The sequence below is a fragment of the Nelusetta ayraudi genome, unplaced genomic scaffold (genome assembly GCF_046127955.1).
Source record: "Nelusetta ayraudi isolate G7.1 ecotype Tasmania unplaced genomic scaffold, CSIRO-AGI_Nayr_v1 ptg000011l, whole genome shotgun sequence".
NCBI classification, from domain to species: Eukaryota; Metazoa; Chordata; class Actinopteri; order Tetraodontiformes; family Monacanthidae; genus Nelusetta; species Nelusetta ayraudi.
In genome coordinates, this window is record NW_027466061.1 from 756,256 (window position 1) to 771,263 (window position 15,008).

At 40.8% G+C, this 15,008-nt stretch overlaps 2 protein-coding genes and 1 long non-coding RNA gene across 4 annotated transcripts; 1 reads left to right on the plus strand and 2 right to left on the minus strand.

Annotated features, from left to right (window-relative positions):
* The first annotated feature begins 975 nt into the window (after positions 1-975).
* Positions 976-10,309, plus strand: hlcs (holocarboxylase synthetase (biotin-(proprionyl-CoA-carboxylase (ATP-hydrolysing)) ligase)). Of its 2 annotated transcripts, none has more exons than XM_076019873.1 (11): positions 976-1,340; positions 2,461-2,508; positions 3,506-3,668; positions 4,636-5,672; positions 5,825-6,004; positions 6,797-7,059; positions 7,843-7,910; positions 8,077-8,237; positions 8,371-8,485; positions 8,691-8,904; positions 9,737-10,309. In XM_076019873.1, exons 1-11 carry the CDS (start codon positions 1,092-1,094, stop codon positions 9,906-9,908), a joined length of 2,670 nt encoding a protein of 889 aa, XP_075875988.1. In that variant the 5' UTR covers positions 976-1,091; the 3' UTR covers positions 9,909-10,309. The 2 variants fall into 2 exon arrangements, with proteins under 2 accessions (XP_075875988.1, XP_075875987.1); XM_076019872.1 differs by having other exon boundaries at positions 977-1,340; positions 2,461-2,601.
* LOC142884345 (uncharacterized) lies at positions 2,245-3,342 on the minus strand. Its single transcript, XR_012926160.1, has 3 exons — positions 3,289-3,342; positions 2,623-2,650; positions 2,245-2,510 (listed from the first exon to the last, which is right to left on the minus strand). It is a non-coding gene; the product is annotated as an uncharacterized LOC142884345 (long non-coding RNA).
* Positions 10,310-11,242: 933 nt separating the features above from the next.
* On the minus strand, positions 11,243-14,667 carry LOC142884187 (putative transcription factor ovo-like protein 3). The gene is made up of 4 exons (XM_076019702.1): positions 14,294-14,667; positions 13,985-14,181; positions 12,343-12,532; positions 11,243-11,954 (listed from the first exon to the last, which is right to left on the minus strand). The coding sequence occupies exons 1-4, from the start codon at positions 14,394-14,396 to the stop codon at positions 11,632-11,634; spliced, it is 813 nt and encodes a 270-aa protein (XP_075875817.1). The 5' UTR covers positions 14,397-14,667; the 3' UTR covers positions 11,243-11,631.
* Positions 14,668-15,008: the final 341 nt, after the last annotated feature.

Genomic DNA, 15,008 nt, shown 5'->3' on the forward strand with positions numbered 1-15,008 from the left:
TACCCTATTCAGTTTAATTTTTTTAACAGAGGGGTTCATGTTGTGTGTTAAAAGCTAATACTATACTTGACCACTAGATAGCGATGCTGTGTTCATGTTGTAACATCTAGTTGTAATAGAAAAGCACGCCCACAGTGGTCATAAATGGTACTCACCCGTCGAGTGTTTCTTTTCCCAACAGTTTTATTGCCAAAACACGTCAACCACAACCACATTAAAAACTAAAGTAGTCAATCAAGTGAGCTACATTTTCCTTTTCTAATTTTAATACATTTCATGTATTTTCAATATCTAAAGAAAGTGTCCATTGAGTCTAAATTACAATGTTTGCTAATTTAATTAAAAATTAAATACAAATGACATTTACTTGTTATTATACTTGTGTTTGGGCCTTGTAAATATTGCACACTATGATACATACTTTATTAAGCACTGGCATGCTTAATTTTAGATACACTTAGGGCAGAGATTGGAATTCGGGACAACTACATCAACTTCATGAATGTATGTATTTTAGAGTTACACGGACATGGACACTTCAATTTGTAATATAAAAAACCCCCCCGATGTTCACTATCCATATACGTTTTCACAACTGAGAACATTTTTAAAGTAACACCTAGTATTTCTTTACAAAACAAACAAGTCATTGCAGATTTATTCTTAGTCTTGTTATTGTCATTGTTATTACATTCTTTTAGTTTAATTCTTGAAGCCTGAGAATGATACATTTTATTGTTGGTGCTTTGAGTAATAATTGCAACGTCTTACGTTTTATTTACATATCATGTGGACTATGTGTCTGAAATAAAACTTTATTATCAACAACGTTTGTTGTTGTTGTTGTTGTTGTTGTTGTTGTTGTTGTTGTTGTTTTAAATAACTTTTATTGACCATACAACAGCTTGTGATCTCGCAAAGGAGCGAACGTCAATTAAAGGCGTAAAGGAATACTCACACTTGTCCACGCTCGGTAGCCGTAGATTGCGGGAATGACGTATGAGGAAGTAGGTTGCGGACCGGACTGCCGCTAACCTCGTAGTACGTACTATCAGTATGTACTGACAACCCCTCGGTTTTGATGGTTTAAAATGCTGATAACGTTGTGTTACGTATACATGTGGGTTCGCTTCCACAAGTGTTACGCAGTGCTGATCCGCCGCGGTCTGTCCAGGCTGAAAACTGGCAGCAGCTTCAGCTTTAGCATCCTGCCCCGCACAGCCGCAGCCTCAGCTACAAGTGGACATCCGGAAGCCGCCCGCGGGCGCTCCACTGCACAAACTCAAGATGTAATTTTCCTTCAGATAGGCGACAAGGCTGTCCACGTCACAGAGCCTCAGGTTCGTGCTTCGATCCGCTGCTTGTCTTTGGTGACAGAATCGTATCTTGTCATGTATTTGACGAGAGGGTAACCCTTCACCTATCCTTGAACTTGACTTGCCTGTCAGGGCCAGTTGCAGGATTAATACGTTCATTTTGTTGATTTATAGTTTATTACTTCCATCAATAAACATGGTTTGTTTGATTAAAAAATGTCTCTGGCCAGTCTATGACAGCAAATAAAAGTCTCAGCTTTTTAATATTTTTTTTAAATATTGCCTAATACATGTGTACACCCATTGAAAAACTATTTCTCCAGAACATTTAACATTGAAGTTAAAACCTCAAGAAAATCTACATCCTAAATAAATAAAATCATAAAACATCATAAAATTAGAAACAAACTGCACTTTGGTGTGAAAAACAATAAATGACAATAAATAAGTGAAACTGTCTGTGAATATTAAACATTAGGTCATACAGTTTTGTTAACTGATTTTTTTTTTTTTTTTTTTTTTTTTTTAAATAAATGCTGTGAGTGCGCACCATTCAGCTCTGTCCTGTTTGAATCAGCTAAGTTAACTAAACGCCTTGGTGAAGGCCAAGTGCCGTGTGGGGATCCCTCTGCAGTAGGACTTGTATTCCTCCCCCAGCTGGAAACATTGCAAGGGGTGGTTGTGCTTGCTAATTTCTAAATTGCCTGCTAATTTAAAGTATTTGAACTTCACGTTGGCACCGTCTTGAAACAAATCCGACACACTGGCTCGTCCAAGTGAACGGGTTCGCGGGTCACAGTGACGCGCGGTGGCATTCGGCTTTGGAACTCACTCAAGTTTCATGTTTATGTTCTTCCTCTTGATTTCTTTTTGGGGTTATTGGTAGAGACTAGTCGTCTCCTATAGACACTCACAACATGCACACAAGGACACACACACACTTTATTTTAGTTTTTTGTTTGATATCACGTTTATTGTTTAACAATCACATTCATGAACGTGTTAACATTGACAGCACTAGTCACAATCTCCTTTTGTGCATCACAATTCATGTATTGTTTTTTATACTTTTTTATGATTCACTAGTCTGTCAGTTTTGCCATTTACTTATTTTGTTCATTATTCATTTTTGTCTCGTCTCCAGGCTTGTGTTGACCTCAGCAAGTGGACGATGCTGCTGGGATCCTCCATGGTCTGTGATCCACAAATACAGAATATTTCATTCATCATAGAAACTGCAGACAATCAAGAGTGCTACCAGTCATCTTGCACATCCAATATGAATGTAGGCACCGCACATTGGTACCTGATTATATCCTCTCAAAACAATTGCTCTGATTTAGCAAAACTGCCGTCATTAAATACATAATGTCCTCAATGTGATTTTTTTTCTACTTTTTCAAAAAAAAAGCATAGATTCTGTTTAGAAAATAGTCACACCCTGTTCGCCCCAGTTTTAATTTTACAAACCTGCAAAGTTTGGGTGTGCTTTCCAGCTGTGTGTGCATCTGTGTGATTCACAAGCTACAGGGATGAAATTGTGAAAACGTACACACGATACATAATGATGGAAAACTGCTTAGTTCATCCTGAACGCTGTTTCTTTTTTTTTTTTTTTTTTTTGCTGACAGAGCTGTTAGCAAAAAAAAAAAAAATTGTGATTAAAGTCATGCGACTTGAATATTTTCATGTTGGTTGAGGGTAGGCATATGGTCTGAATGCCAATAGGTGGAGTAGGAGCATTAAGAAAAAGGAGGACTACCAAAGTGCCAGAATCTTCCATACTAGCTGGACTAGTACAGGCTGGCAGTGGACATCAGTCATTTGGAGACTCCCAGTAGTTGGATTATTGAGTGCCAATATGTATGCTATAGTGGAGCAGAATCTTGCCGAAAAGGCAAATTTACGTGCTATATTATGGACAACAAACTTTATTCTGAGAATAAATGTAGCGTTGAACTTAAAATATTACCGTCTCTTCTTGGTGCGCGGTGGTTCATTTAATTCATCCTTTTGGTGAAAAAAAGTTTCATATCCTACGCTGGATGTACAGCACATTGCATTCACTGGATTAAAAAGAAATAGGCAATTTATCTCGTAACTATGTGGGTGGTTATTAAAATTAGTTAATTGTGTTTTAGCAAGTGAAGCTAGCTAACCAGCTAACTAGTCACTTATGTTTTGTGCAGGTGCTGAAGTGGTCTGACTACTGTCTCCCTCTGGCATGTTACCCCGGCCAGCCATTCAGAGCTGTGGCTCAGGCCAGTCTAGACAACTTCATTCGCCTGGGGGTGGCTTTTATTGAAGATCGCCTTCATCTGGACAATGGACTTGTGCCATCAAAGATAATCCGTATGTTCCCTTTGATCGCATTTTATTTGTATTCTTTTTTTAAATTGCACAGATACCACTTGATTCATTAATTATGGCTTACTATGCATATTTTACCATTTACAGTGCTTTAATAATAACCCTTTAGAGAAGCAGTGTGCAAAATGTGGCTTGGTTTATTGGCAAAAGCTTAATGTGCTACCCATATTGTCGAAGTCTAGAATTCCTGTAAAATAAAAGCAGTTTGGTTTTCCTATCCTTATAATAGTGCTTTCATATACACATATAGCAAAGGTCTTGTTCACATGTATTCACAACTTGCACTACCAGCGAGCATTGGTGTCTGTCTTCGGCCTCTTGCTCTTCCTCTCACAAATGGGTGTCCCTTCATTCTGCAAGAGGACAACCCTTTCAGTCTCAGTGCCATCAGCAGTAAAAATCAGCGAGAGATCACAGGGTAGATATTTGCCATTCCAAAAGAGTACATAATTTGACCTGCCAGCGTTTAGCACAAATTTAAGCTGGGTAAGATGAGACTGACCAACATCAAAGGCAGAAAGTAAAAACCTCATGGTATCGATAGAAGTGGTAATCAGCGGTAAACTGGCGATTACAAAGAGCATTTGAATATTTAAAGAAAATAGTAAAGGTCCCAGAATGGAACTCTGAGGTTCACCTTTAAGCAAAGGGAGGAAGGAGGAGAACGCAGCAGACTCAATGCACTGAGATCTACATGACAGGTAGTTTGCAAACCAGTCAGCAGTCTGCCCATATAAGCTGATTTCTGAAGGCCCCAGTAGTTCACTGACAAGATTGGGAGAAGGAGTCACGGACCTACGGCACTGCTGGTTTATCTGGTTTGTTTCAGACAACGTTTTCTTGCTTTCATCATCATTTTTTGATTACACACAGATCCCTCAAAAAATGTGTGGTTTATCAACCTTGTATCCAGAGCCATATTTCACGATGTTCTTTTTGTCCTTCCTAGCTGTACTCCTCCAACAATCCACTCTCGGTGAGCTTCTGGAAAAGCAGCATTCACAGAGTCCAAAGACCAAAGCCCCGTTGTCACTTTGTGGCACCCAGACTGACACGGACAACAGTGTCGCTGAGTCTTTCCCTTGTTGCTCGGTAGCTGAGAGCCTACCGTGCAATAAAGACTGTGTTCTTGAAACAAAGGCAAACCTGATTTTAGAGGAGTTGCAAGATTCAGAACATCTGTGCGACACTCGGGACTTGTCACCTGTTTGTGACTCTGAGGACCATTCTATGGAGGACCATCACCACATGAGGGCCAACGGACACCACCTCCATCTGTCCAGCTGCCATGAGTGCTTGGAGCTGGAGAACAGCACCATTGACTCTGTAAAATATGCTTCATCTGAAAACATTTCAGAACTTCCTGCTGATCGCTTAGACAAATGGGCTAGTGGCGATGGGACTTTTGACCCAGTCATGCAGGATGATGGAGGAGCCTACATTTCAGACATGAACTCTAGATACAACCACAAACCACCAAATGTCCTGGTGTACACCAGTGGTTCCATGGATCGCTATGGGGAAGTCTCACAGCTTTTATCAGAGTGTATCAACATGGAAAACAACATTGTATATCACCTCCTACCACAGCAGGCACTCAACGATCCTTGGCTGGACAACACAAGGCTGCTGGTCCTCGCAGAAGAGCAGTCGCTGACATCTCAGCTTCAAGCCCGCTTTCTCAAATACCTCAGACAAGGTGGAAGGATATTAGGATTGTCCTCCACGTTCTGCCCTCCAGGCGTATGTCTCAAGCTCGGAGAGAGACGACAGGGTGAGGTCAGCAGAGTGAGTTTCTCCAAGGAGAGCAGCACTGAGCTGGATCTTGACTTGTTGGCCAGTGGGAACATCTACACAACGGATACTCAGGAAGAAGCCCAGGTAGAGCTCTGGGGGGAACTGAAACTTGACATTCCCAGTCAGAAGGACATGGTTATCGCAAGGGTCACTGACAAAGAGAATGCTGGGGAAGCTGTCCTTTGTCAGGTAAAGACATTTTTACATCATTGAACATTTTATGGTTACACTAAAATGCAGCCGCAAGTTGGCAAAAACCTAAACAACAAGTATAATCTAACTTAAAAAAAATTTATGAAAATTTGATTTAAATTTAATTTTTTTTTCTTTTTAATTTGAAGGTTCATCTTGAAGTCGCTCCTGAGTCCCAGACTTTGGCATCAGTAGATTTTGATAAACTTAAGGTCAGCAATGCAGTGCGGTACCAGGTTTTAATAGCGATCCTAACCTCCCTGGGCCTGAGTTGTGAACAAAACCCATCACCTGCCTTAAGCCCAGTTCACCTTCTGGCTACTTCTCAGGTAAGTTCCCCTTTGGTTATCTGATGGCACTGTTTTATTTCTGCAGTCTCTCTGTGACTTTGTGTTCAGAAAATGTTCCTAATCAATTTAAGATGGCATCCACCATAGTTATAAGTCCAAAGATTGGATTTGGTATTGATGTGTTCTGTTTACTGAAACACATATTGCACAGTTTCTCTGTAGATACATGCTATAGTTTTTCTTATGTGTCCCAAATTTGCCCCCCCTAAATATTCTCCAGAACTCCAACTTTGACACTCCGATCAAGGATGGTGGAATAAAAGTCAGTCAGTCAGTCAGCTCCTTCCGCTTTATCCGGCACTGGATTGTGGGGGAAGCATTTTAAGCATGGATGCCCAGAATCACCTCACCATAAGTACTGTAATAGAGAAAATAAACCCAAACTGTCAAAACTCATTGCAAGCATCGTTTTTAAACACCCAGCCAGTAAATGTCTTCAAATAAATGCTCAGAACTCATTTCAAGCAGTTAATTAATTTGTACTAAAATCTTGTACAGCTCCTTAAAGAAGTGGTAAAAACCCTTTGCAAGCACTTTATAATTCAATCAAACTGAAAACCACCTTGTACATGTTTGCCCACAAAAATGCAATACGTGCTATTTGACATGTGCGTCCTTTACGTATATCGGTATCTTTAGAACATAATAGCCTATTAGATTAAAAAGATCTAAAAGTGGTGTATCTAGTCAGAAGACAGACATAGACGAGTGTGACTTAAGTGACAAAAAATGATGGTAAAATCACTTTCTTCTTTGTATTCTTCTTAATAGGAAGCCAAGGCTGGAGTTCTGAAGTGGTTGGAAACACATTTAGCTCAAAATGGCGTCTTCACTTTGTCCAAGGCCTGCCAAGTGGCCAACAATGACACCTGTTTGCCAGGCGGCCCTCTGGCCCTCGTCACCGACTCTTCTGTGTTGCCGACCTCGGCCCAGTTCTGCATGGACACCTACACACAGAACCTGGAGACGAGCCTTCTGGGACACACCCTGTTGTATGCTGAGGTTGTCACATCCACCATGGATCTTTTAGAAGGGTAATGCACTCTCATCCTCACCTTTTCTGTGTGACCACAAACAGGTAGATCTAATTTGCAAATCCCACAGGTGCAGTACTTTAGTCTGCATTGGGCAGAAAGCTCTGAAGCTCTGCTTGTTGGAGGAGTTCTTGTCTTTTTCTTCTCTCTCTGATTCTTTGCACTCGTTCAGCTTGGCAATCAAATGGGTATATTATTTTCATTGTTTCACTCGATGTGACTGCAGCTTGTGTATGATGATGGGAGCACTCGTCATGGCCAGTAGGTCGTATTTTGCATTTTGCATCATCATGAGAGTTTTTCCACAGAGCTAAGCCTGACCCTCGTGTAAGGAGTTTGTCTGCTGCTCAGTTTGGTATTGGGCAACTTAACTCAAAGTGTTCCGCAACAAAAATAAAAAGTAAAGCATATATTTAAAATGTTTTTCTATTTTCACACAGTACAAATATCAATTTTTGTATATTGTTAATTGCAAGTTTGGTGGTTCTTTTGGATCGGGTTAGGGTCAATTTCCAGGCTCATAATGTGGCAGCTAGCTTAGAATCACATTGTAGGGACACATAATAAGGGAACACATTTCACACAGGGAAAGTTGACGACGTTGACCATAAATGTGGTTAGTGTGTTCTTATCACAGTCGGGATTTGATTTGATGGAAGCTGGTCACATGAGGCAGGCCTGATTACTGTACAATCTTTTGAAAAGTTGAAGGGTACAAGATTAAAAAAATGTGTATTGGGTGTTCCAGGAGCTCCTGTATTCACAATTTTCCTTTCTTTACAGGATGTCCTTTAAATTACCAAAGGATGTTGGCTTAATAGCAGTCGCTTCTCAACAAATACAGGGCAGAGGTTAGTGCATAAGTATGAAAATAAAAGTAAAAATTTGCCATTGAGTTTTTTTGTTTTTTTTTGTAAATATTTATTTAATTATTTATTTTATTTATTTGGCCCTTCATGTCAGAAATTAAATGACTGAATTTCCTCTCCGTATCTTTTGTTTGTTGTGCTGCTGCAGGTCGAGGGAGAAACGCCTGGCTCAGCCCGCTTGGCTGTGCCATGTTCACTCTTGCAGTCCAGGTTGAACTCAACTCTGCGTTGGGAAGAAGGATTCCCTTCCTGCAGCATCTTGTTGCTCTGGCAGTGGTGGAGGCTGTTCGCACCCTCCCTGGATACCAGGTAGCAACCCAACACGTTTTGTTGCGACAGCTACATCAGCATTTAGAGACTCTTCAAGCAACAGCTTATTGCACTGGATCATTAGGCTCGAGGCTATGAAAGTGGTAATAAATCCTGTTAATGCTTTTTTTAGGATATAGACCTGAGAGTGAAGTGGCCCAATGACATCTACTACAGTAACCTCATCAAGATCGGGGGAGTCCTGGTGACTTCCACTTTCATAGGATCAACATTTCATCTTCTCATAGGTAAAAACTGGTCTGATAGATGGTGGCTTTATGCAAGTTTCATGTTCTGTAATTGTATGGAATACATCCAAGCAGTTTCAGTCAAGTTAAACAAAATTGAGTTACAGCTCGTCAGCTCTGAGCACAACAATATTGTGAATTGCTGTGAACATGTAATTTAATAAACGCATTTTGTTTTTGTATTTTCTCATCATGTGTCTCACAGGCTGTGGCTTCAACGTGACAAACAGCAACCCAACCATGTGCATCAACGATCTGATCCTTCAGCACAACAAACAGAATATCAGCAACCTGCAGCCACTCAGCTGTGCACAACTTATTGCATTGACAGTGACCCAGCTGGAGACCCTCATCAGCACTTTCCAACAGGGCGGCCCGGACGCCGTCCTGCCCACCTACTACAAAAGGTGGCTTCACAGGTGAGAACTCCATAGAACCACAAGGTTGATTGTCAGAATATCACATTTTGATGCTTGTATCCTGATTATCAAAATTAAAGAAAATAAGATGTAATAACATACAGTGAAACAGATTTTAAAGGACTATTATAATAATAATTATTATTGTTATTATTAGGGTGCAAGACATTTAAATGATCCAATAAAATCCACTACTATTTAAAAACATCACAAGAGAGACAGAGTTGCTGTGTTCAGCTTTCCCACTTTTTATGCTCCCCTCAATGTAAAGGTGAAATATTTGCATGTTTTAACATTGTTTATTAAAATCACCTAATTTTATTCATTCATTTTCCATATCCGCTTGGTCACGGGGGTCTGCTGGAGCCTATCCCAGCTGTCTTAGGGCGAAGGCAGGGTGACACCCTGGACAAGTCGCCAGTTCATCGCAGGGCCACATAGAAACAAACAACCATTCACACTCACATGCACACCTACGGACAATTTAGAATGTTCAATTGACCTCACATGCATGTTTTTGGAGTGTGGGAGGAAGCCGGAGAACCCGGAGAGAACCCACGCAGACACAGGGAGAACATGCAAACTCCACACAGAAAGGTCCCAGGTCCGGAATCGAACCCACAACCTTCTTGCTGTGAGGCGGCAGCGCGAACCACTGCGCCACCGTGTCGCCCATCACCTAATTTTATTTATTTATTTTCAACAGCGAAGTCTAACCTTCTATAACTGGCTATTAAAGAGGACGATTACCGTTCAGATGGAACATTCTGGTCAGTTAAACACTATAAAATACTCTAATGACTGTCTCTGTGTATTTTCATTTTGTTCTCAGTGGGTCACAGGTTCGACTCGGGAGTGAAGACGGCTCACAGGTTGACGTGGTGGGTCTGGACCACAATGGGTTCCTTCAGGTGTACAGCGAAGAGGAGGGCTTGGTTTCACTGGAGCCTGATGGAAACTCTTTTGACATGTTAAGGAACCTGATCGTCATCAAGCACCAATAGGACGGAACTCATTCAATTAAAAAAAGTGTATTTTTAATACGCCAAACAAAAAGCTTTACAACTCAATGTTGTTTTTCTTTGAAAGTAAAAGTTATCTTCATTTAATTTCTCCCATTTTTTTTTTTTTTTTATTGTTTTAGTAAATTATTTTGGACGTCTTGACAGTTCTGCATCAGTGATGAATCCCATTAAGTCAGGAAATCATGGAATGCGAGTCAGGGACTAACATTTTGGACATTCATTGATGCAGAATAAAGGTTTTTCTTGTTTTTGTGCACACACAAGTTGTTTCTCTGCATGATCTTTCTGTCCTAGATATGTAAGCAAAGTTGAAGTTGCAATAATCGAACTAAACAGGCCTTCCTATTTTGATGGATCCGTTGTAAAAAGCAACAAACAAAGCATATTGATTCTAACAGTATATATTTTTATATGCTATTTATTGAACAGTGTACAGTACATCAGTGGCAGTTTTAAGAATCATAGACAGTCAGACATACTCTGGAAGAGTCGAGATCGTTCACCTGTTGCCTCTTCCCCTCAACAGCGGGAAGTGTCTCATGACGTCTGCAGCAGAAATATTAAGGGACGGAACCCAAGCGATAAACAGAGCCAGTCTTGCACAGGGCGAGACCCTTTTGTGTTTGTAATGCATCTTAATTATCATTATTCGCCTGATGCCTGAACCCGAATAGAACCCCCTAAGCAGCTTCAAAACTCAGCAAATTTGCTCTTGTTCTCTGTGCTGGCAATGCAGTCCGACATGCATGACATAGTTGTCCAACGACACCCGTGGAAATACGACTGCTTCAGATTCTGTGTTGCTGCTGTCAGTTAATCTTATCTCAGTCAAAACACTAAAGACTATAAAAGAGGTAAAATGTATCAAAGGTTAACCAGGTTATCCGAGGTCCAGTATTAGGCTAGATTAAGAGGGGGAAATGTCCACTTGAGATGTAGTTCTTAATGTCAAGCCTACGTTTGAGAGCTGTAGTCTTCTGGAACTTTAATGTCCTTGAAATGTAATTGTGAAGTTTGCACATAATAAATAATATGAGGTAATTGCTCAAATTTGAGGACTGTTTTTTTTTTTTTTTGCAAACCACACAAAAACACAAATGTATGTACTGCACAAAGTAAACAACAACAACAACAAAACACTACACTTTATTTGGAGTAAATTCTTTTGTTTTTCAGTTTTAATGTCCTAATGATAACTGACAAAACATTTTTTTTCTACCTGTAGGTCACTAAAACCTGAATAAATATTTAGGCCATCTGCCTCAGGCACCATTTGATTAATATCTATACAACGCATCAGCCGTGTCTCAAGGAAACAAAGGCATTTTCAGTGTCGTGCATCAAATCTAAATAAATTACAACAGGTTTTCCTCCTAACAGATTCATGTTTTCAGGGAAAACCATGATGTAAAATAGGTCAAGATAGACAAACTTATCAACATTTGTCCATTTTTATCTATTGCCATTATCCCTACTGTCGTATATGAGAAGGTGCATTTCCCCTCCACTTCCTGTACCCTTCACCTCCATTCTGTTTGCCCAGCAACTCACATCCCTGCACCGCAGATCTCAAAACAACAGCTACTGATAATTAAAGGGAATGTACGTACTCAAATATAGGGATTATGGCAATAAAATAATTTTCCGACATGTTGAACTATCCCTTAAAGAAATATGTAGTGTATATCTCCTATCAAAAGCCCTAACTGTAGTATGTGGGGGATGAATATGCTAAGAATGGATAAAGTTTGTGATCTGCAGATGCGAGGCTGCTTGTCTCACGGCCGTGGCGGCGGTAGTATCTGCGGAGGGCAGGGCTCCCAGGGTGGCACTGCTTCACGTGCAAGAAGTATTCATCAGGGCGGCTGGAGGTGTAGCCACAGTCTTCACACACAAAGATCTTGGAACGTCTCTGTCGATAGGCGTACTGTTGGTGAACGCCGTGAATCTTTCTCATGTGGGACTCGAGGGAGCATCTCTGTGTGAAGGCTTTCTCACACAGCTCACACTTGTAAGGACGAATACCTGCAACAGGGACATCAGGGATGATTTCTGTTCGTCATGAGAAAACCGATGCAGGTTGTTCAATGTGGTCATGAGGTTGCGTCAGGATTCAAGCATCCTTGCTGTTGCTGCGGCTTTTACAGAGTGTGACTTCGGTAGAAGGTTGGTCTTCTTAATATTCTGAATACGATGAATAATTTAATAATAGTTATTAAAATAATAACTGAAATATAATAACTTAAAATTCTGAATGGTACGGTCAAAGGTTATAGGTGATGTTTGCCTTCCTCTTCGACTCTCTCCTCTTCTCAGCTCACAATTTTCTTTCACATCAACTCATCAAAATTTTGAAACCATAACACTAATTGTTCTCTGTTTAAAGGTTCGTCTTGTTAAGTTGATGTCTTACCTGTATGTGTTCGCATATGCCTCTTAAGATCAAAAGTATCGTTGAATCCTTTTCCACAAAACCGACAAGGGTGTCTTTTCACGAGGCTGTGACACTTCAAGTGGCGAGTCAACATGCGCTGCAAAGGAAACGTCTTATGGCAGTAAGAACATCCAAAGTCGTCAGCGTTGGAGGGGGTTCGAGGTTGTTGCTGTAAAAATAATTAAGAAAGAATAAGAGTGCACCATGAGTGTGCACAAGCCCCTTGATTAGTCAATGAGCGTGTGAATGGATCACAATAGTAGATGAAACAATCTTTTTTAGAGGAAGAAATGCACTTGTTGCAAATTGTTGCGTGCACATGTGTGTCCTGGGCGAAAAGCAGTGATGAACCACGATATTCGAGGTTTGCACGCAAATAACATTGGGCACCTCGCTCACTACCCCCACAGATCAAAGAGTAACTAGCATGTGGCTCAAGCTGTTAAAATGGCAAAAGCCATCTGCCATTTGCAACAGCAGCAAACACAGGGACAGTGGAGGAGAGCACAGACGGACCAACAAACATCACAGCCCCTGACAGACTGAGGGTGAATCACGTCTGGGAGTGTCTAAAGAGTGGACAAGTGAATCAGCAGCTGTGTTGTTGGCAACCTGCTCATTCCCTTTTCGCCGGTTGCTGCGAGAGAGCGAGTGAGCTGCTCCAAGGCTGAGTCACGGCTGGAGCAAGTGGGGGAGGGCCGGGCGGAGTAGAACCACAACAGCCTCTTCAGGCCGATCGACAGAAACACTTGTTTTATAAATCCTGTACAACTTAAACTCGGAGTTGACTGAGCTAAACTTGCTTATTGTTGGAAGTAGACCAAATGTATTTATTCAGTCTGAAAATGGCCGCTATAAGGCTCCTGTAACTGATGCTGCTCTTAACCCAGACCATTATATTAGCCAGTCAGAACAATGGTCAGCCAATCAGAGGAATCCCATTTGTGGAATTTTAGCATCAGTAGAAGTGTTGATAGGTATTATCTGTGAGTTTGTTTAGTAAGGAGAAGCCATTTCAAGCTCCTCTACTGCTGGTTTTAGAGCTCATGCACTACTGGTTCTTATCACAGACTATTTATGTAATACAGCTCAAAAGTTGTGGCAGCGCCTTCAAAGGTTTGCTGCTGTTTTATTGGGCCTTTTGGCTTCTTCTTTCAGGGTTCCCCACCACCTTAATACACCAAACCTTATCTTTTATCTTCATCCTTTTCTCTTATGCCAACAAATTTTATGTCCTCTTTCACTACATCCACAAATCTCCTCTTTGGTCCTCTCTGGACTATGAAAAAAGTTTATAATGACAAGCAGATCTCATCAGGAAAGGACTTTCCAAAAGGTGGAGAAATTCCACGCAAATGCTGTTCAAAAGGCTGTAACAGTGTTGATTTCTGTGTTTGTTTAGTTACTGTCTAGTATGACAAAATAGTGAAGAAAAGAGCATTTAAACTCAACAACATTCCCATTTGTCAGCGGGCAGCACTATGGTCTATGGCTGATTTTCTTTCTTATTTTCTGAGCTAACAGCAATCTAATTTGAAAAGTGATTTATATTACATTGCAGATTGAGTTAATAATAAAAATGTATAGTTTAACCGTCATAAAACAAAAAGTCAGACCTTACCTTTACTCTGGTGACAAGGGCCAAAGTACTCATACGATAGGGGTCCCACAGTGTAATTTTGGACATGGTCTCAGACCCTGGTCCTCCTCCTAATCCCAGCAAAGGCATCGGTAGTGTTCGACATCCTGGTGTATTTGCTGCCTGATTCGGAGTGACAGTTTCTGCAGTTTCATTTTCTTTAGCATTATTTTGACTTTCTGGAAGCAACAAACAAAAGCTTGGATTTAATAAAAATGTACATATCCATATAGATGAAGATATTACCACTAATGTCAGTAATGAAAAACAAAAATAAAAGAAAATTCTTACCCACAGCATTGTCTTGTTTCCACTGAAGCTGCTCTGGCTCTTTCCACTGCCATGCTGCACAGGTCCCAGGCTTTTTCTTTACAAGAAAAGACCTTGGCATCATTGAACGTATCTGCTCTTTTGCTTGGTTCTATGCATATATGCCTACTCTTTACTTTCTGACCCTGGCACATAGGTGTGTAAACTTAAATGTTGTCTTACTTCTGACCCTTTAACAAAGCCACAGACTCTGCCAACATGCTGTTATAGCAGCATAAGAGTAACTGCCCCTCCTTCTATAACACACAAAAAAAAGTGTGCGGGTTTTTAGGCTGTTAAGGCGGAGAGATGGAGAGCATGTTGTTTTAACAGAAGTACACCTGTGTCAACTGTGCGTGTGCACCATTTTAACTGGTCCCACACTCATTTTGCATGTCAGGTACTCAGAATCCGGAAAGCTTCACATTTGAGTTGTTGCTGGCATGCAAATCCTTCTACCAACCCATGGCCCCAGACAAAGGGTCTGAATAGCAGGAGCAGGCACAGAGGAGCCACAGCCTCCACTGCGAGGGAAATTAGCCCTTCCTTTTTGACCTTGCACTGAAGCAATCGTTTGGCAAGATTAGAGATATTATACGAGTACAAAAGCATTTTTGCACAAGCACAAAAGTGGTGCTTTGCATTTAAAAGCTGTAACTCAAGACACCCATCCAACTAATCCGCTATATATCCGTAT